At 47.8% G+C, this 19,004-nt stretch overlaps 6 protein-coding genes across 6 annotated transcripts; 3 read left to right on the top strand and 3 right to left on the bottom strand.

Moving 5' to 3' along the window:
• Positions 1-3,138: 3,138 nt before the first annotated feature.
• TrAFT101_002233 (uncharacterized protein) lies at positions 3,139-4,094 on the bottom strand (the record flags this gene model as incomplete). Its single annotated transcript, XM_024899634.1, has 2 exons — positions 3,139-3,860; positions 3,956-4,094. The coding sequence occupies 2 exons, from the start codon at positions 4,092-4,094 to the stop codon at positions 3,139-3,141; spliced, it is 861 nt and encodes a 286-aa protein (XP_024763356.1).
• A 2,721-nt stretch (positions 4,095-6,815) lies between these two features.
• Positions 6,816-8,902, top strand: TrAFT101_002234 (uncharacterized protein; the record flags this gene model as incomplete). Its single annotated transcript, XM_024901814.2, has 4 exons — positions 6,816-7,456; positions 7,530-7,630; positions 7,703-7,872; positions 7,961-8,902. The coding sequence occupies 4 exons, from the start codon at positions 6,816-6,818 to the stop codon at positions 8,900-8,902; spliced, it is 1,854 nt and encodes a 617-aa protein (XP_024763357.1).
• Positions 8,903-9,647: 745 nt separating this feature from the next.
• On the top strand, positions 9,648-11,030 carry TrAFT101_002235 (uncharacterized protein; the record flags this gene model as incomplete). The annotated part of the gene is made up of 1 exon (XM_024909656.1): positions 9,648-11,030. One exon carries the CDS (start codon positions 9,648-9,650, stop codon positions 11,028-11,030), a length of 1,383 nt encoding a protein of 460 aa, XP_024763358.1.
• Positions 11,031-11,068: 38 nt separating this feature from the next.
• Positions 11,069-13,690, bottom strand: TrAFT101_002236 (uncharacterized protein). Its single transcript, XM_024905284.2, has 2 exons — positions 13,323-13,690; positions 11,069-13,183 (listed from the first exon to the last, which is right to left on the bottom strand). The coding sequence occupies exon 2, from the start codon at positions 13,073-13,075 to the stop codon at positions 11,435-11,437; it is 1,641 nt and encodes a 546-aa protein (XP_024763359.1). The 5' UTR covers positions 13,076-13,183; positions 13,323-13,690; the 3' UTR covers positions 11,069-11,434.
• Positions 13,691-14,810: 1,120 nt separating this feature from the next.
• TrAFT101_002237 (uncharacterized protein) lies at positions 14,811-14,963 on the top strand (the record flags this gene model as incomplete). Its single annotated transcript, XM_066126540.1, has 1 exon — positions 14,811-14,963. The coding sequence occupies one exon, from the start codon at positions 14,811-14,813 to the stop codon at positions 14,961-14,963; it is 153 nt and encodes a 50-aa protein (XP_065982643.1).
• An 860-nt stretch (positions 14,964-15,823) lies between these two features.
• TrAFT101_002238 (uncharacterized protein) lies at positions 15,824-18,931 on the bottom strand. Its single transcript, XM_024902426.2, has 6 exons — positions 17,679-18,931; positions 17,457-17,579; positions 17,123-17,381; positions 16,202-17,041; positions 15,965-16,145; positions 15,824-15,857 (listed from the first exon to the last, which is right to left on the bottom strand). The coding sequence occupies exons 1-4, from the start codon at positions 18,235-18,237 to the stop codon at positions 16,231-16,233; spliced, it is 1,752 nt and encodes a 583-aa protein (XP_024763360.2). The 5' UTR covers positions 18,238-18,931; the 3' UTR covers positions 15,824-15,857; positions 15,965-16,145; positions 16,202-16,230.
• Between the last annotated feature and the right edge of the window lie 73 nt (positions 18,932-19,004).

Here is a 19,004-nt window from a genome sequence, read left to right on the forward strand (position 1 = left end):
CAGCGGGGTAGGTAGCAGATCGAGATATGCCATGGGAAAAGGCACATGTGCTTTGATTCCAAGAAACTAGTTCCTGATTAGAGGCGTTAGACGTTTGGAGCTATGATGTTTTGTGAAAAGTAGTTTTATTGTGTTGTGTTGTGGCGACTGGCGGCTCGGCAGTCGTTGCTAATGCTTACGCTGCTCTGGTGGACTTGGGAGCTAATTGCTACTGAAATATTATTAACTAGTCTAGTACAACAAACTGTTGGACCTGGTGGTCAGCTGGGGATTCTCTTGTGCCATTACAATGGCGCGACGATGGAAGAGCATATCATTTATGATAGTATGGTGATACATAGTCAAAACACTTATAGTGGCCTAAGATGATACCATGATCATAAACAAGGGCGGGATATAGTACGTAGACGGAATCCACCAGCGCATTGGCTGATTTATACTGATGAAACAAGTCATATATCTGCTACACTCATATCTAGAAATGCATACTATTAGCTGGACCTCATACCATCAGTATCAGCAACCCCCATTCTCGGCAAGTGGGCACTTTCTGTCTCTACAAAGGCTTATTAAACTAAGTATTAGACTCGATTTGCTTATTTACTCAGCTGGGAATGAGTCAAAACTGGCATATACGTATTGGCTGTATTAATTGTGCATTGTTCAATAAGAAGCCGTCATAAATCATAAGCTAATTCTCTTACACTACATGAAACTCACATCTCAGGTGATCCATTTTCAGCCTGCCGAGGAGAAAAAAAAAGGTGATTAGTGATGCGGATGTCGCGAACCGAGTGGCTGTCGATGCTACTTTAGCATTCGTCAATAGCTTGGGGTGTAAGTGGTGGCAGAGCAAATCTGGTAGCCCACGCCATTGTCTCTGTAGTAATCATGCCAGGTTAAGGTTGAGCTAGACGGTTGTATACACGGAGAAATACAGCGCCAACTCAAGGCTGTTGTTGGAAATGGCACAATTCTAGACCAGGCTGAGGTGCCGGAAAAGCACCCGAGCCTTGCTAGAGGCTTGTTTGTGGCCATCTCAGCCGTAATCACAATGCCACTACTAGTGATCATGCAATTGAGTTGTCACTCATGAACCACGGGTGAGTCTTAGTAGCCACATGGAATGTGAAATCTCAGCGGAGGAGCGAGATATTGCCATCATCGCTAGCCGAAGAGGGGAGGGTGAAGTGATACTCACGTTGTCAGAAAAAGTTTTCATTAAAATCCTTTCCCACGGGGAATCCCGCAATGATTAACAAGATTTCATACCCCGTACGGAGTACGCGGTTACAATTTAGTTGAATGGGATAGTACGGAGTAAGGACGGGGGCCTCCGGGATACACTGCTGCGTTGTGGTCTGTCGCCGTAAGAGGATCGAATGATGGTGAGGTGATCCCGCACGATCTTTACAAGCCTGGTCTACATCGAACCCTTTGATCCACTGGGTGCCATGGGTATCGTCGTATGATCGTAACCCTTGCAAAAAATACTATCAGATCGTCGGAACAAGGCTCGTCCCGAGGAAGAAACCGTCCGAAGGAGAAACTGCCCGAAGACGAGGTCATACGACGTGGAGGACTAAGCCTGGCTCACGTGTAAGCAAAATTTCTTCAGCACATCACTGCTGTTCATTAAAGCCGTTGCATTCCGAAGATGAGAATCATTGTAAGAGTTAGGAAAATTAATCATATGGTACTTGAATTGAAATGGTTAGATGATTAATAGTCCATAGATCATTCGCTTTGGCTGGCGTTGTAAATAGGGGTACTGACGACTGACAAAGGAAGTTATGGCTGATTGCACTTGTATGTGACTTATGTATGACACTACTGATTTACTTATTATTACACATCGATTATACTTATATAACTGCCTAATAAGGGATGCTGAAGGATCTCATCTTGTGACAAGGGGTATTGAGCGCAGTTTCCTATTTCCCATTCTGCAGCTTGATGTGCAAGACTTGAGAGATGTAGTAGCTGCTATTCTTTCTATTGAACAAGAAAATGACCATAGTTGCAATACTATACACAGGCTAATTAAGCTTGCTCATTAATCAGGTTCATTGTTTACATAGATGCTGCTGTGGTGCTAGAGAGAGAGAAGAAAGGACGTATCTGCAGATACGAGAGCTTACAACAAGGAATGACGTAAAGTAGTATTAGATTTACCTGGCAGATTTTATTCCTCTTGGATATGGCATTTGCTTATTGTAGTATTTGCATGACGTCTTTGTCAGAGATGACTCTGTCTCTGGAGGGTAGAGCTTCAGGAAGCATAATATACACCATATTGGCTACTGCTATATCGGAATGGTCTAAAGGTATAGTTATTACTTCAGCTAGAGATAGTGACGAGATTGAAAGCAATGTAATGTATTTACGTATGAGTAATGAGATACATGTGCTTCTTGGTGTTTAAAATCTCGGGAAGTGGATGCACGAACACAGAACATACAGCATATTCTTCCATGTAAGAAACCATGCAAGAGTGAGAGCGAAGACAGCCCCGGTTGGCAAAATGTCTAATGGCATCACGAGTAAGGAAAGAATTACGGACGAAGATTAAAATTTTGGTCTCTTGCACGTTGAGACTGTCGTATAAATTAAAACAGCATTCTAGAAAAGTCATGAACAAGTTCTCCAACGCCATCGGAGCGATATGTATAGCTCGAAATCGCCGGCTTATACTTCTTATAACCCTCCAGAGCCTCCCGGGCTCATTAAGCAGACCAAAACTCCGTTCCCAATTGAGAAAAAAAAAGTACCGAATTTGCAAAATGGCAAGCGGTGTTTCCTGAAACTCCAGCGTGGCCACCCTCTATAGCCCACGTTGCTGTGCTCATTCCCCGCGATCCGATTGAAAAATAGCATTATATAAAATCTTTGCCTAAACTTTTGCCTCAATGCCGTCAAGTCGTAGTTGAGATCAAAATTTCCGCTGATAAAGGCTTTGACGACGTTGAGTCAAAATATAGGTAAATATCTCGTATCCTACTCAATCAAATCTCAACGACGTCGTTATATAAATTATACTTTTCTCGCCTAACGTGGAGCGGCCTTGGAAGAAATTCTGGAGAAGACCTGAGCCAAAGCATGAAAGCCACAAGGCTTTGGGGAGCAATAGTGTTTGGTTTAGATTAGTCCAAGCGACACTCCCAGCTGATACAATGCAACCACAGTAATGATTAGGATTATGAGGTTGACAAAGTATCGGAAAGCGACATTCTTCATCTGGTTGCGGTTGCGGCGTCGGGACCGAGTCACAAAGTCTGAGTTGTCATTGACATTGGGGAACGAGCACTCCTTGGGGATCGGTTCGCCAAGGAAGTCACATAGAGGCCCCCATCCATCTGTGACCTTGTATTCCAGCAGGCGATCTTTGGGCACCAGGTTTCGGACCTCTTCATAATGCTTTCGGAAGACGTCTTTACCGCGGTTGGGGAAGTCACCCTCGAAAAAGGTATCGAAAAACTTCTTCAGCATGGGGTAGTACATGCTTGCCGCCCAGTCGAAGTTGGAGAGCCAGCGCAACTCGCCGTCGGTAACACGCCAGTAAACCGTTTTCATGGTAGAAGCGTGCCAGGAGTCAACATCGCGGTTGGTCAAAACAACCTTTGCCTCTGGATAAGCCTCGATGAGTTCCTTGGCGAAAGCAATGGCTGGCCAGTCGCACACGGCTTGAGAGTTTCCGAGGAGTTGATCCCAGTCCTCGCGGGTGAAGGGCTTGCCTTTCTTGTCGTATTTGGCGCAGAGAGCATCCATCCACATGAGAGCATCGGGAGGGTTTTCGATAGAACAGTTCATCATGTGGTATGTGTCGACATAGCCGAGCTGTTTCATAGCCGCTCGCATAGCTAATTGAAGTTAGAAACGGCATCATAGCTTATGTTACAAGGTTCTTGGATAAAGGCCGAGACTATGGTATCGGCTCAAATGGAAATCGACATACAGGCAGTACCGGTGCGTCCTAAGCCCAGGATGAGAACTTTCATGGGGACTACACGGCCGAGCTTGCGACGGTTGATATCCGTGTCGCTGGTGAAGATGTCGGTACGTGGCCGAGGAGTGTACTTGGAAGAATACGCCATCTTAACGGTTATATAGGATATATGGTGTCTCTCGGTGTATTATGGTGTAAATGGAGGGTGCGTGTGAGGAATTAACAGTGGTATATTACAACACGCTTCAAATAGTTAAGGAGTGACAAGAAGAGGGAGAACAACGAGCGAGTGGCGGCAAGAACCTCTGCTAGATTTGATAAGGGGAAAAAGGAGTAAAACGAACAGAGTCCTTATCTCAGTATTGGATGGGAGGAGAGGCAATTATAGTCTACATTGCCATCACAAAGGGTCTATGACCGATGAGGAAAGCCATATGCCATTCGAAGGAGATATTCTTGTCTGCGGATCCCATTACCAGGGATAATTGTCACAATTTTGCAGCAGGTCAGGAATATCAGATTATTCAGCCTGGAGGTGGACACTCGTAGTAGCACTGCTGGTGTTTCTGACGCCCATGGTTGTGATCTTCGTCTTTGGGCGCTGGAAGCCGTATTACCGTCACTATGCATGCACCACAGGGATCTCCTTTTGCCTCGAACTCGAGCTATCTCGCCCGCTAAGTTTAGCATGCTCAATATCGAGTCAGTAGTGACAACACGATTGGGTCTCTTCTATGTGTCGTGTCTGTCTGCATCGCACAGTCCGAGGAGTGTTATCCACCGCAGGTGGTTTGCTCCCGGTTTTGAGATTCTTGGTGCCCGCCTGGCGGGGACGATGTAGCAGAGAGGGCGGGATCCATAGAAAGGTCCCGAGCATCCCTGTTTTCAGATGCCACCGAACTTGCTTGATATCGGCAAATACAAATCAGACCAAAGGATATATATCGCGAGCAAATGTTGTTTCTGCCTCTTGTTTCTTTTAGGCATGTTTGAACGTCGAAAAAAGGTATTATTACTCTGTAGTTTCAAGACAATTGCGTCTTCTTCAACGGGAGTATTCTCTTGGAACGGGACTTGTATTCTATTTTCGGTATATTAGAAGAGATAGCGCTAGACAAACACGTTGACCCCTTCTTCCAGAATACAGAGGCTGATGTTGATCATCAAAATTGTTGGACGATCATCAGGGACCGCATAAAAACAAGCTGCAATGACATTGAATATAGTTTCGGCAATGGCCATTCTATGGTAATGATCCACAGCCAAGAAGCGCCGTCGGCTCGTCGGCTACCGAGTTCCGCACTGTATAGTCCAGCCGCAAAGAGATCGGCACTTCCACGACGATAGCTTACGTGGCAGAATGGAGATTTCATCTTGCTCTTTGTTTCATAAAATAGGAGAAATATTTAGATCGGCCTGTAAACGTCGCGCCTGGGCTGTGGGCGTTGATTGTCCGTCTACAGCGGAGTCAATTGATGCGTTGTTGCTGTGCGGACGTCAAACGTGGCTTGCGTCACTGTTTACGTGGTAATTTCATAGTATCTGGCATGAATGAAAACTGTCTCTGTAAATCGTGAGTGAAATAAAACAAAAGAAGAAATAATTGTGAATGCCAATTGTCATGAATGTGAGTAGATTCGGAACGCCGTTGAACATTTACCAAACAACCATTTCTGCACAGCCAGCCGTTCATTCCTATTGTGGTAGCCGTCGAATGACATGCTAAAGACTGATTGGTCGCTTACGTCCCGTCTTTTCATCGCTGATGACGATAATCGGTTCTCCTGACTAGACGAATGCGTTCCTACTCTTATCCACATGTGGCGCCCCTGATTATCTTTACCCCGAAATGCGCAGTGATGCATACAGCAACGCCGTTTTCTGACGTCAAGCACGCCCCATTGGGTTTCGGATTCTCGCTTTGTCGACTTGTGGAAGAAAGAGCAGTTGAAAGCAGCAAAGTGAGAAGACAAAGGCAGCGGCAATTAAGGCATTTGAAGATGGGTTTAGATCTATAGCTAGTTTCAGATTGCGTTGGATTCTTGAATCAAGAAACAAGAGCTTGATCGTTTCAAAGTCTTTGTTAATCTCGCTATGAAATTTTGCGAAGCAGCATAAAAACACGCGTCTTGTGAGACTGATGTTGCCTTCACCCTCACAAGTCTCTGATGAAGCAGCATCGCCGATGTCCCGAAACCCACAAATGATCAGCGCCTGTTTGCTGTGCCCACGCCGTCCATCACCACAACCTCACACGCCATTCTCCTGATAGATATTGGATAATACACGCAATGTCGAGCCAGCGGAGCCTCAGTTCTCCTAAGCTTAAATGCCAAGACTTTCCCTAACCCATCCCCAGCTGTATTATTCCCCTTGATTGGCAAAGCTTCTGCCGGAATCGCGCGGTATCCATCTAGCCCATACCGTCTTCAAATGATCTTCCTGCTCGTTCCCATACACAGCAGGTTTGCGCGTCTCTCAACCGCCGTGTCCGGGCATTGCTCACTCATTCAGACCTACTTTTTCCATTTTAGAAAGGAAGAGAAAAAAAAAATTAAAGAAAATAGCCGAAGCCAAAACAATGACTGGTGGACGGGACGTTTCGGGTCCGATGCAAAAGTCATCACAACGTATTAGCGGGTGTCAGGCACGGCATGGCGGGGTGAATTTCGCACTTTCATTGCAGCTTCTCTTTGGTATCGCCAACTAACCTCCCGCAGTATTTTTTTTTCTTTTTGTAATCTCGTACATAGTCTGTTTTTTATTCTTTTTTTTTCTTACTGCAAGATATACTGTCCAATTTATCCGTCTTATCATTCATTACCTTCTTTTATTAATTTCTTCATAAACTGTTTTAATCCATCCTGCCATGGCGTCTTCGCACGCTAGATCTGCCAGCAACGACTTTGCTTCAGGAGTACTGCTAGATCCTCTTCGACCTCGAAAAATTCTAGATTTGCCGGATGGGGCCTGGTCTCCCAATGAGCAGCTTGGGCAAGCAGTAATTCCCACTGTCGACGAAGTAGACGATACCAATGCCAATGGCCGCTCTAGCTACGATTTCGAGTCCCTGCGGCCGCTGACGCCAATGACGCCAATGGAGAAAGCACAAGCCAAGAATTCTTCAGGACCAGTGACGTGGATGTCTCTCCCGCGAAAAGACCAGCTTCTTATCCTGTTCCTCTCTCGATTCGTCGATTTCCTGCAGGTGGCGTCGCTGCAAGCATACGTCTTCTACCAGCTCAAGACCTTCGACGACTCTCTTACAGACGCCCATATTTCTCAGCAGGCGGGGATATTGCAAGGATGTTTCACCGGCGCCCAGGTGATGACGGCCATTTTATGGGGTAAAGCTGCCGATGCAACTTGGTGTGGCCGCAAATGGGTCTTGGTGATTGGACTCGCTGGAACGGCTATATCGTGCTTGGGCTACGGCTTTGCGACGACTTTTGCCTGGGCCGCGTTTTGGAGGGTCTTTGGTGGTGCCATCAACGGGACTGTGGGCATTATGTGAGTATTTTTGCCTTTGCTTCGGGGAATTGAGTAATCGGAGAGATGGCTAACGGGGGAATTCGAACGACAGCCGGACCATGATTGCCGAAATCACCAAAGAGAAGAAGTATCAATCTCGAGCATTTCTGATTCTTCCCATGAGCTTCAACGTTGCTGGGATTCTGGGCCCGAGTAAGTTAAAGCTCTTGCATTTTAAACAAACTTGAATGCGAGGAATCGCAGTTCTGATATACCTATTCTTAGTCATGGGAGGCATGTTGGCCGATTCCAACAAAACTCTTCCTGGACTTTTTGGAGAAAATGCCGTCTTTGGGTTTCAGTGGATTCGGGACTACCCATATGCCCTGCCGAGTCTCGTCAACGCCGTCAGCTTATCCATTGTAACCTTGATAGTATTTCTCTTTTTGGAAGAAGTAAGTCGTCATAGATTGTCATGTAATCCCTCAACGTTGCGATAAAGGCAGAAAAAAAAAAGGAGCAATTTAGCTGACAACCAAGCAGACATCACGAGTACGGCAGAACAAGTTCGACGTCGGGCTCCATCTCGGAAATCAAATCAAGGCCGCCTTATTGGGTGAAAAACAGTCTGACAACTATGCTCGCGTTCCCGCCTGGGAGCATCACACTCTGGAGAATTTCGAAGACAAGAATATACCTGTGTCGAAGCCCGCGCCCTCGCTGAAACAGCTCCCCTTTCGCCTCCTTTGGACGCGGAACGTCTTATTCACGCTGCTAACTGGTGCTTTTTACGACTTCCATCTCGGCGCCTTTGGCAACATGTGGTCGCTGTTCCTGTCAACTCCCCGGTATCTTGCTCCGGCTGCAAGGGACCCAGAGACCCCCACCCCTATGCGTCGAGATCTCCCTCTCTTGTTCACAGGTGGGCTGGGAATGCCGGCATCGACAGTTGGCGTTGCGACGTCTTTCCTCGGCATAATAGGCATGCTGCTGCAGGTGACTTTGTATCCCCCCATCCAAGCCCGTCTCGGCACAATGAGATCCTTCCAATGGTTTCTGTTTCTCTTCCCACTGGCATATTTCGTCGCCCCCTATCTCTCCATATTGCCATCCTGGTCGCCGGCACCCGAGCCCGCCTCGGGAGGCTTCATCTGGTTAGGCATCATCGGCATCCTCTTCCTCCAGGTCATGGCCCGGACGTTTACCCTCCCGGCCAGCATCATCCTGCTCAACAACTGCAGCCCGCACCCCAGCGTTCTAGGCACGATCCACGGCCTAGGGCAGAGTGTATCTGCGCTCTTCCGCACCGTCGGCCCGGTGGTGGGGGGCTGGTGGTACGGTTATGGGCTGGATATCGGCATGGTGGCCTGGGGTTGGTGGGGAGTGGCTGCAATGTCAGCTTTGGCTTGTGGAACTGCATTAGGCATGCATGATGGCAGCGGGCATGAGATTTTCCTGGAGGGAGAGCAGGACGAGATGGAGTAGAGGAGAGGTTTTTTCTTTGGTCTCTTTTTCTCTCATATTTTCTTTTTCTTTTACGCATTTAGAGCTATAATGTGTTTGACATTTAGATAGATACCATTTTGCCTCATTCTCTGTTTCTTTGTCCTTTTGTTTGCTTTGTTTGTTTTGTTTGCTCTTTACCTTCTTGTTCATCCACGACCATCAAGACAGACATTAATACTACATGTAAATGAAACCTCCAAATTTCGCAAATGTGCCCTTTTTTGTCACTCAGCCCCCTAGCTGCCTGGTCCCTGCTTCTGAGGCGGAGGTGGGCCCTTTGGAGAGTCATCCCCAGCCTAAACCCAGGCACCAGGTGCAGGGATTCAGGCAAGCGGCACTTGCCATCACAAGCCGCGCCGGCTAGGAAGATATCTCAGCTGCGCTCTTAGTAAGTCTGCCTAGTATTTAACCTTACTCAGAGTTAGATGAATATCTTGCGGTCCTATTCCTCGGGCTGCCAAATTATAGCGCATGATTTAGGGTCATGCTGCTTGGGCTGAAAGAGGCTGTGCTAAATAGCTGGGCTGCTGTCTGTCCCGTCATGGACCGATGGGGCATTTTGTGATTGTGACGGAGCCTGGGGGCAACGCATTTTCATACCTCATCTGGCTGTCCTGGGTTTTCTCTACTTTAAGACGCTCTGTTCTGCTACCCAAAGAACCAGAGAGTTGCAAGACCATCATCCATCAGCAATTTCTAAACCAGTCGTCAAACATATCCCACAATGACGGCCCTAGCTTTGCCGCAGCGTGCCCTCGAAGAAATGGCTAGGGAGACAATCCACGATCGCATTGTTGGTTGTCTCTTTGGCTCGGCTTTGGGCGACGCCATCGGCCTATATACCGAGTTCCTTTCCGCAGATACAGCTCGTCTCACATACCTATCACAAAAGTTCACTCTCTGTCCTCCATCTGAAGCCACTCCCTTTCGTCGAGACGCGCATCGGAACCCCAACGTTCCTGGAGAATGGACAGACGACACCGATCATGCAATGTGTATACTGCTCTCCTTCTTACACAAAGACGGAAAGGAAATGGACCCGCAAGACTTTGCTTCTCGCTTGCATGTCTGGGTTAGAATGGGCCTTCGCGCGTTAGATACTCTGCCTTTGGGCCTGGGTCACACCGTGGGAGCTATTGTTAGGAACCAGATATACCTCAATGATCCAGAAGGTACTGCGAGAAAACACTGGCAAAATTCTAATTACAACGTTGCGCCCAATGGAAGCATCATGAGAACACACCCACTGGGACTCATGTGTATCAACAAGACACTCGAAGAAACTTTTCAGATTGCCGCCGACTACTCTGTTGTTACGCACGTCGACCCAAGATGTATCATTTCATGTGCCGTCGGCACAGCGCTTATCAGAGGTCTTATACGGCAGGAAATATTCAAGGAGGAGCATATCGACGATATAGTTGGGAAAGGAATCGCATGGTATTCCGCATACCGACTGCGCCGAATCGAAAAAGACGCCAACTGTAAAGACGAGCCAGAGCTAGACTTGGAGGAGCTGAACAAGCATGTCAAAGCCAACGACCTTACTGAGCTTGAGCTCGACGACATGTACAAGATGGGATATACATACAAGACATTTGGTTCGGGCATTCATCTGCTGCGCCTCGCCATGAGAAAGGTTGCTGCCTCGGAGAGCAGTCTTTCCACACGAATGTCTATTTTCGAGACCCTCATAACCGATCTCATCATGCGAGGTGGTGATGCTGATACGAATGCATGCTTTGCTGGTGCTCTTCTTGGGGCATACCTTGGCTACAAAGTGCTTCCATCACATTGGAGAGATGGCCTGAAACACGGCGACTGGCTCATGGGGAAAGCAGAGGGGCTAAGTATTTTGCTAGGAGTCGGACAAGGTACATATAGCGGTTCGGAGGATAAGGATACAGCGCCTGATGGAGGCAGAGGATGGTTGACGGAGAGCCAGATTGAGAGGAAGGTGATGATGTTGCAAGCTGATATGGTCAAGAGAGGGCAAGAAAGAGATAGACAAGAAGAAGCAGAAGAGCGGCGAGCAGAGAAAAAGCGAACAGAGAGAAAGAGAGAAAAGAGAGCAACGTGGCTGGGTGGCATAGGTGGACGAGGATAACGAGGAGAACAGTATTTACGCATCAAATAGTTCCTTAGGCCGAGCATTGTAATCTGACTGATTGTCTGTCTACCGAATAAATTCTCAAGAAAACTAATAGGACATCCGAATTCTTAAACCAGTATATTATCATGAAGTGCCTCCTGAATTTTGTGTCGAGCAAGATAAATCCACCAACGCCAAATCAGCTAGCCGCCAAATCGTAGGCAACGTGAGAAGGTCTATCCTGAGTAAGCAAGTGGTGCTTAAAACACACTTTTCCATCGCATTCCAAATTCCAAATTCCAAATTCTGAGTTCCAATTCCAAGTTCCGATGCCGAGTTCCAAGTTCCAAGTTCCAAGTTCCGAGTTCCAAAGACCACACAATTATTAGAAGAAAAAAAAGCCAACTTCCTACCATCGATTAAAGACCTCTGCCTTGAATTCTCTCCGCAGCGATTCCGTACGACGACATGGTGTCGCCAACTTCGCAAGGGTCGTCTCCAAACTCAACCTTCTCAAGACCACGGGGGCGATCTTTCTCCAGAGACATCTTTCCCATCTGAGACTGGCAGCGATAGCTGCCAAATTTGAACTCCATAACGGCTCGTCCTCCAGCCTTGATGAGCTCAGTGACTTCGTCGAGCTGGAAAATGAAGCGGTCCTTGAAGAACTTGGTGAGGGTAGCCTCGTTGACAAACTCGGCATGGCCGGTGATGATGAGGACGCGGGACATTTTGCCAGCAATGGCGTGGCTGCCGTACTTGATTCGGTTGTGGGAAACCTTGACGCGGTAACCCTGAACAAAGAGACCTCGGGTCCAAGAGACACTGAGCAGCTGTTGGGCAGCTTCTGGAGTGAAGAAGACCACTTTGGCGGCAGCCGTTTGGTGAGTGACGTAGTCGGGATAGTTGATGTAGCTGCACCAAACACGGCCGACGTTACGAATACCCTTGAGAAGCTGATGAATAGTCACTCCAGGAGGGAGATTGGTAAGCCAAAGAGCGCAGTTTTCCTCTGGAGCGAGATGTTCAGCGCTGGCGTTGGTCTCAGTGTGCATGCCGTGGTATCGAGTCGAAAATTTCGACGTGTTGGGAGCGCTGGTGGAGAGCTCAGTGGTGAAGGCTCGAGGAGGAGTCTGCTGCATTACAGCTTGCATGGGCAAGAAGCCTCCGGTCGCGACGCTAACTGGCACTTGAGCTGGAAGAGAAGTAGAGGTAAATTGTTGGATAGGAGAGGCTCTAGGAGAAGATATGCGAAGGATGTCGATTCCCAGAGGCTGACTAGTAGCAGACTCAGAACAGGCAGAGCTGAGAAGAGCGTTTTGAAGCTCCGAAAGATCGAAGGACGAGTTGCTCATGTTGGAAGTAGCGGATATATGGCGTTCCATGGGAGTTGATTCAGCTTCATGGTTGTAGCGGAGGGGCTCATTCTGCTGTGCGAATGCTTGGTAACCAAACGATTGCCGGTTAGAAACTCGGGGGTTGTATGGGCGAGAAAGCATGCTGTCTGCCATAGGGAGACGAGTTTGGTTAGCCATGAATGGCGATGGGCGAGCAATCAGGTTCTCCTGGCGAGCGAACACATCTCTGGGGTCCATGTGGGCGTCCAAAGAGCCCCATCGTGCGTGAGCAGCGGCAGCGGCAGCAGTCTGCTTGTCAACATCGGTGCTCTTGCCGAGACGCGTTGCTGGCGGACCCCAAATCTGAGAGGAGGGATTGCTAAGACCAAAGCTGCTGCTGATGAAGCGAGGAACCTCGCGGCCGGGAGCCTGCTTGGAGCTGCCTGCAGCAGTGCTACCAAACTCGTTCGCTGGCGTGAGGGAACTGGCGGGTTGATGGGTAAAAGCGCTGAGAACTGCTGTGGCACCGGTGGTAGGAACAGAAGAGGCTTGGGCACCAGGAATGGGGATTGGATCCCCAAAAACGGTTCGAACATCATCTGGAGTGCCGGGAGTGGTGGCACTCCTGATGCTATCAGGAGAGTGGGAGAAGGAGTACCGCTTAGGGGCTTCATTGAAAACGAAGTGGCCCATTTTGGGCTCGTTGTAGCCTGGGGCATCCATCCTCACGAGGGTAAGAAGAGGAGGAGGATGGGGAGGAGGAGGAGGAGGAGGAAGAAGAAGAAGAAATCGTTGGATGATGATTTCTTCAAAACAGCAGGGAGTTGATGCCTGATGCCACAGATAATCAGTCAGCCTAGTTCACTTTCCAGAGAGTAGTAAAAAAAAAGCCCCAGCGTCGTATGAGAGTGTAGCCAGTCTGGTAGAAACCTGGCAGATTTCCAAAGGGATTTTCAATGTTGATACGTACCGGCAAAGTGTGTGTGAATGAGGAAGAAAATGTGAAAGTGGTAAGCGAGTAGGGCTGAGAAATATGTAGTAGTGAGGGGAGAAAGAAAAAGGTCAAAGTGTGCAGCTGTAACCAGCAGTCAAGTTTTGTGAAGAGGAAGAAGCTACGGGGAAGGAAATTGGGGGCCTGTTGTAACTAAATAGAGGAGCAGTCTTTGGAAAATTCACGGGTCATTCACTCTCGAAGAAGGGGAAATTGTCAAGCTGTCCAAGCCTTGCAAAGGCAAGTGAATTGACGTTTCGTCCCAAGTCGAGGATCATGGAATAATGTTGCAAGTTGCCGCACATAGGGAGCGAAGAAGTAGCACTGCGTGGCCAGTAGTGAAGGGAAAGTGAGGAGGGCACTCTCAATAGAAATCCATGGGCCGCTGAATGGCTATATATGAACATGATGGAAGGCTAAATCATCTTTCTTCGGAAAGTGGCATTTCTATGTATGCATGCTGCTTGCGTTATCACTGCCTTTTGTAGCTGTATGAAGTAGTTTGGTGGCCGCCTCATTAGGGGCCAGGTAAGCGCCTACAAAATGATTTTTGAATACGAGTTTCACCCATCTGGCGAGAAAACGAGCGTTCCAATAGGATATTAGAGTAAATAGTGCATGCAGACTGACGATATTGGAAATGGATGGCTTTTAACTCAGTCGCGGTAAACCTGGTTGCTCATGGGGCAGTCAGCATACAAATACGATTCCATGCACCGTGCCACCATATGAGTAAGCTGGATGCATGTAGATCGCAAGAAACTAGGACCCGAGCTGGCAAGAACACTGCAGGGAGGATGGTTGCCTCATTTTTTCTGGCAGTTGCAGTAGTTGAATTTGCATAATCACCGAGCACATAATGAGAGTGGGCTTGGGGGCTGTTCGGAACCCGACCCGGTTGGGGGGCAGCCTCCCTGCATAGAACAAGTTTCACAAAATGGCGGCATGGAGTACAGAGGACTAGCAGCAGCAGCAGCAGCAGCAGTTAAAGTGTTCGGTTGGAGCTGAGCGTTGATGAGAGAAAGAGAGGGGGAAAAAGCCACACCGACATGGTGGGATGTAAGGGGAAGACGAAATTGAAACCGGGAAACATTGGGATTGGTGGCAGAACAGGCTGCGTGAAAACGTATATATATTTGCTCATGAATCCATGAATTCGGCTTCTCGCTTCTCTCTTTTTCTTATTGTATCCGAGCCTATGGCACCGAGACAAGTGTTGAACACGTCGAGGACCTTGCACGATACAGTTCATTACACATGAAATTAAATACAACCCGATTGGAGCGCTCCGGCTACAGGGGATCCAATATAAACGGGGAGAAGGAAAAAAAAACATTAAAGCTTCAAATCGGCGAATATCCGATCTACGTTCTGCTACCCGATCTAATCAACACAGATTGATTATGAGCTGTCGTACCTACACTCTGCTGACCGTACAAATACAGAGTCGCGTGTATCCGGACTGCCATGTACTGCGTACTGTACGGATACACTCTCGGAGGATTTGGCAAGGAACAGGGGGCGGGTATTCCCATTGAGCCGTCGCTGACTTCAATCTTCCCTTGCATGACTTGCGTCGAGCTCGACGGCTTCTGGATCCGTGGTAGACAGGACTTGTAGGTAAGCAAAGTGGGATAGATGGGCAAAACCTGGTGCGAACAAAGCCTTGTTATTGGATACAAACTTGTTTGCTTCCCCTCCATGGCTGCATAAAACTAGAGGCAGAAGGAAGCGAGAAGAGGCTGGGGAGAGAGAGCTGGCATAAACATGCACCTGCATGGGACTTTTTGATCAGAAAAAGCAAAGAGAAAACAACAATGACAAGAAACATCCAAAGGCAAGAAACAAAGAAAAAAAAGGCAGAGAAACGCAGAAAGTGCTTCGCGGGGAGGCCCCTGTAGCCGAGGCTGGGGTCAGGCCAGGGACGCACTCAGGCGTCAGTTCAAACGCTCTACACTTTCAATCAGCTGTTTACAACGCATAGCAGTAATTTCGTGCGTGTACACTCCATTCATGTGTTTAGCGCGGTGGCTGGTCCCCTCTCTCGCCGAATTTCTCTCTGGATTGTCTCTCATTTGAACTGGCATTTGCGGCTAAGAGGTTAAGAGGTACATATGCTCGCTGCATTGGCCGCCTATGTGGCCTGTTATCAGGGGGCTGATGTTTGCTACTCCCAACTTGAGCACCCCGCTCGTGATATCATGTTGCTTTTACGGGGGATATAACACGTCCGAGCACCAAGTCAGCTTCAAGCCACAACTTCTTGATGGTGGCACTAGGTCTGTGCTTTAAAAACGCTGGGCATTGGACTGAGTCAATCAGAGTAAACTGTGAACCAAAGGGTAAAATTCCGTAGCTTATATTACCGCAGTTCTACGAAACACTGTGCATCTAAATTACCTGGCTTTTCTTCGTCATATTTCAAAAAGTATTCACAGCTGTCATTCGTCTGGTTTCCCCATAACGGAGAATAAAATCAAGCCGCTGCAAGATATGTACATATAGTTCCATCTTCTGTCAGATACAGAGGATGCAGTCAGGGCATGAGGTCAGCATCACAGTCCCTCGCAGTTTTTTTTCATGTGCATAGTAGCGCTGGAATTTCCTCTAAACGCACATACCAATATAAAGAGACTGACTACAATGAAACAAATCTCTATTTGCCTCTAAGAAACAATATTTGAACTATCATCTGCCATCGCTTCTTGCAAGCATGCACATCTATGCTGTCGGCATCAACTGGGAGGAGCAGGGGTATCGGGGGCCAACCAGGATGTACTGCACATTCTTCGTTTCTGAGCACTAGACACATGCATTAATTTGAGTTTCAGGGCTAGAGGCAAACAATCAAGTCTTACTTGCTATACATCAGGCTCTGGAGAGATTGCTACAGCCTCTGATAAACATCTCTCAACACACGCGGCTCGACTGCGGCTGAAACCCCCATGCTATCCAAATGAAACACAAAATCGTCTATGGCAATCCCACCGTACATTAGCTGATCCGGCGTCCCCCAAATATTGGCTTGTTGATCAAAGACAAAATGAACTGATGGTTCATATTGGTATGGAGTGGCATCAACTATCGCCCGGTACGCAGCCTGATTTCCGCTTCGCAATTCCGTAGGAAATAGTCTCAAGGATTTGATTTCGCCACCGCGTGTAGCGTTCGAGTAAGCTTGTCCAGCGGCGATCAGGTCATGACCCTGGTGAGTCCACTCTTTCAGCAAAAGGCCAGGCCCGTCGTCGGTGGAAATGACAAGGGAAGAATCCCGCGAAGCACCAGCTGGGGCGTACTCTCCACACAACTTGCTGCATGATTCAGCTTTGGCAGTCTTTTCTAGTGCTGGAACAAGTGTTTGAATAGCGGTCTCGGTGACAATATTCAATGCTGTAGGGGCGTCGGGGCCAGCGGCTAAGACAGCTAACGTGACCTGGTAATCGGGTATGAGAACAAGCAGAGAGTTATAAGCTCCAACGCTGCCAGACTTGGTATAGAGATCGACGAGGCTGCCAGACTTGATGCCACTGCGGGTTCGCACAATCTCCCAGGGCGCGCCTACGAAGAAAGTTGTCGAAGACGTGAGTGAGCCGGGCTTCATCCAGCGCAAAGTCTCCATGGAAGATAATTGCTTATTGCCAAAGATGGCTCGTCCGAATTCGACTAAATCTTTTGTTGAAGAAAGTAAACCCCCTGTACTATAATGCTCACAGAGTGGTCAGAAATTGATCCCGAAATGTTTATAATATTACATCAACTGGGACTTCTTTTTGACTTACGCAACCTCATCGCCGTACAGGCGGCTCCATCCTGCATCTCCATCGGGGATTACACCTGCCCCGCTGCTAACTGGTGGTAGCGAGCTTGAATGTTTCAACCCCAATGGTTCAAACACATCTTCCTTAAGCACTTCTTCATATGACTTTCCGGTAATAGCTTCTATAACGTACGCGAGGATCCTAAAAGCTGCGTTGGAGTACAGAGCCGTGCCATAGGGCGGGAAAACGGGATGCCTCTGGATAAGGCCAGAAAAATATTCTGGAGCCGCGGGATTAGCGTTATGATCGAGGAGGAGGAAGACAAAGAAGAAGTCACGCTCCAGGGAGTACTTACTATTTCTAGGGCAAGGCACTTGATTATCATTGATGCCACACGACGGTATATCTTGAGGGGGAAGGTTGGGGAGCCCAAGCTCTGTCCAAGGAAAGTTTTGAACAGCTAGATCGCCTGAGGCGTCTGTGGTTCCATTCATGCGTATTAATATTTGTTTTGATGATGACGAAGTCGAAAACAGAACAAAAGGACAAAAAAGCCAGAACAAAGAGGAAAACTTACAATCTCTCCCCATTCCTGAAAGCTGTGATGCGAGAGCACCAATCGTGACTTGGTCCCATTGAACCCAGTCGAGAGCCGAAGAATCATGTGCATGATGTTGAGCAGCATGTTTCAGCTCTGGAATAAAATCCGTAACGGGACGGTTCCAGTGACTGGTTCCATTGTTTAGAAGGAGAGCGTAAACGGTGAAGAGTTTTGACACGCTACCAATTCGATAGACCGTATCGCTTGTGATTCTCGAGGCACTCCCAGCAGAAATGTTTAACGAGCCGGAAGTGTGATGGAAGTCGATTATTGGCGTAGAGTCCAGCTGTGAAATGGCAGTCAAGGAAAAGGAAGTTGTGCTGCTATTGAAGGTGCCAAAAGTACTTTTCCCAGTATGGATCGCGTTGTTGAGCGCGTTTGTAACTTTCAACACTGCTTCCTGAACCAGATTGCTTGAAAGGACGTTGGTTGGCGGCGTGAAAGATGGTCCAAGCAGTTTCTGGTCTGTTTCTGCAAGTGAAGTGGACCCCAGCGCTGCCAAGGAGATCAGCATCGGTAAAATAGCTGGCATCATGTTGAGTGTTGGCAAGTATTCCAAATGTTAGTGTATTAAGAAGAATATTTTAATGATGATATAAAATTTTAAAAACACACGAGATAGCAATCGTTCTATAGACTTTATATAACTGTTGTCCAGACCTTGAGCTCATCACGGCGGTTAGGCGGGGGATTCGTTTTCGCCGTTTATTGTCCGCTTTAGATATCTCAGACGGAAATTATCTCTGAGAATACCGGCCATTCACGACGGTGATTCTGATGTAGTTGCCATATCCTGATATTCAACTTTACATATGGGATTTTGAACGAGAGCCGCCTGCATATTTTTGTTCTTGGCCTTGACCACTGCAGTCAGAAATGTGGCATTGGATACGCTTCTGCACGTTCTGTGGCTTAGCTACATGGGGCAATATGGCGGCAAGGCAGATTACACCTGTGTGTATTGAGCCTCGTAATAGAGAAAATTATGAGAAAAAAAAAGAGAAACTGGCAGAATAATAAAAACTGTTGCCGCATAAAGCTTTGCTTGAAGAGGAAAAGCCTCGGAAGGCGAATGTTGAGGGGCTTCGTGAGCTTGAAGGTCGTAAACTGAAGTTACTCGGGCGCCCTACACGTTCCTGTCGATTTCAATGGACAAGAAGTTCTGGACCATCAGTTGCATATGTAGCTAAAAGATGAGCTTAGTTGGATCACGTCGTAATGAGTTAGAGCGTTGGCATAAGGTTCGGGAGATTTGCTCGCTGAGTATTACATCAGATGCGAGAAAACCTTGCAAGTTAAGGA

This window comes from Trichoderma asperellum, chromosome 1 (genome assembly GCF_020647865.1).
Source record: "Trichoderma asperellum chromosome 1, complete sequence".
NCBI lineage: Eukaryota > Fungi > Ascomycota > Sordariomycetes > Hypocreales > Hypocreaceae > Trichoderma > Trichoderma asperellum.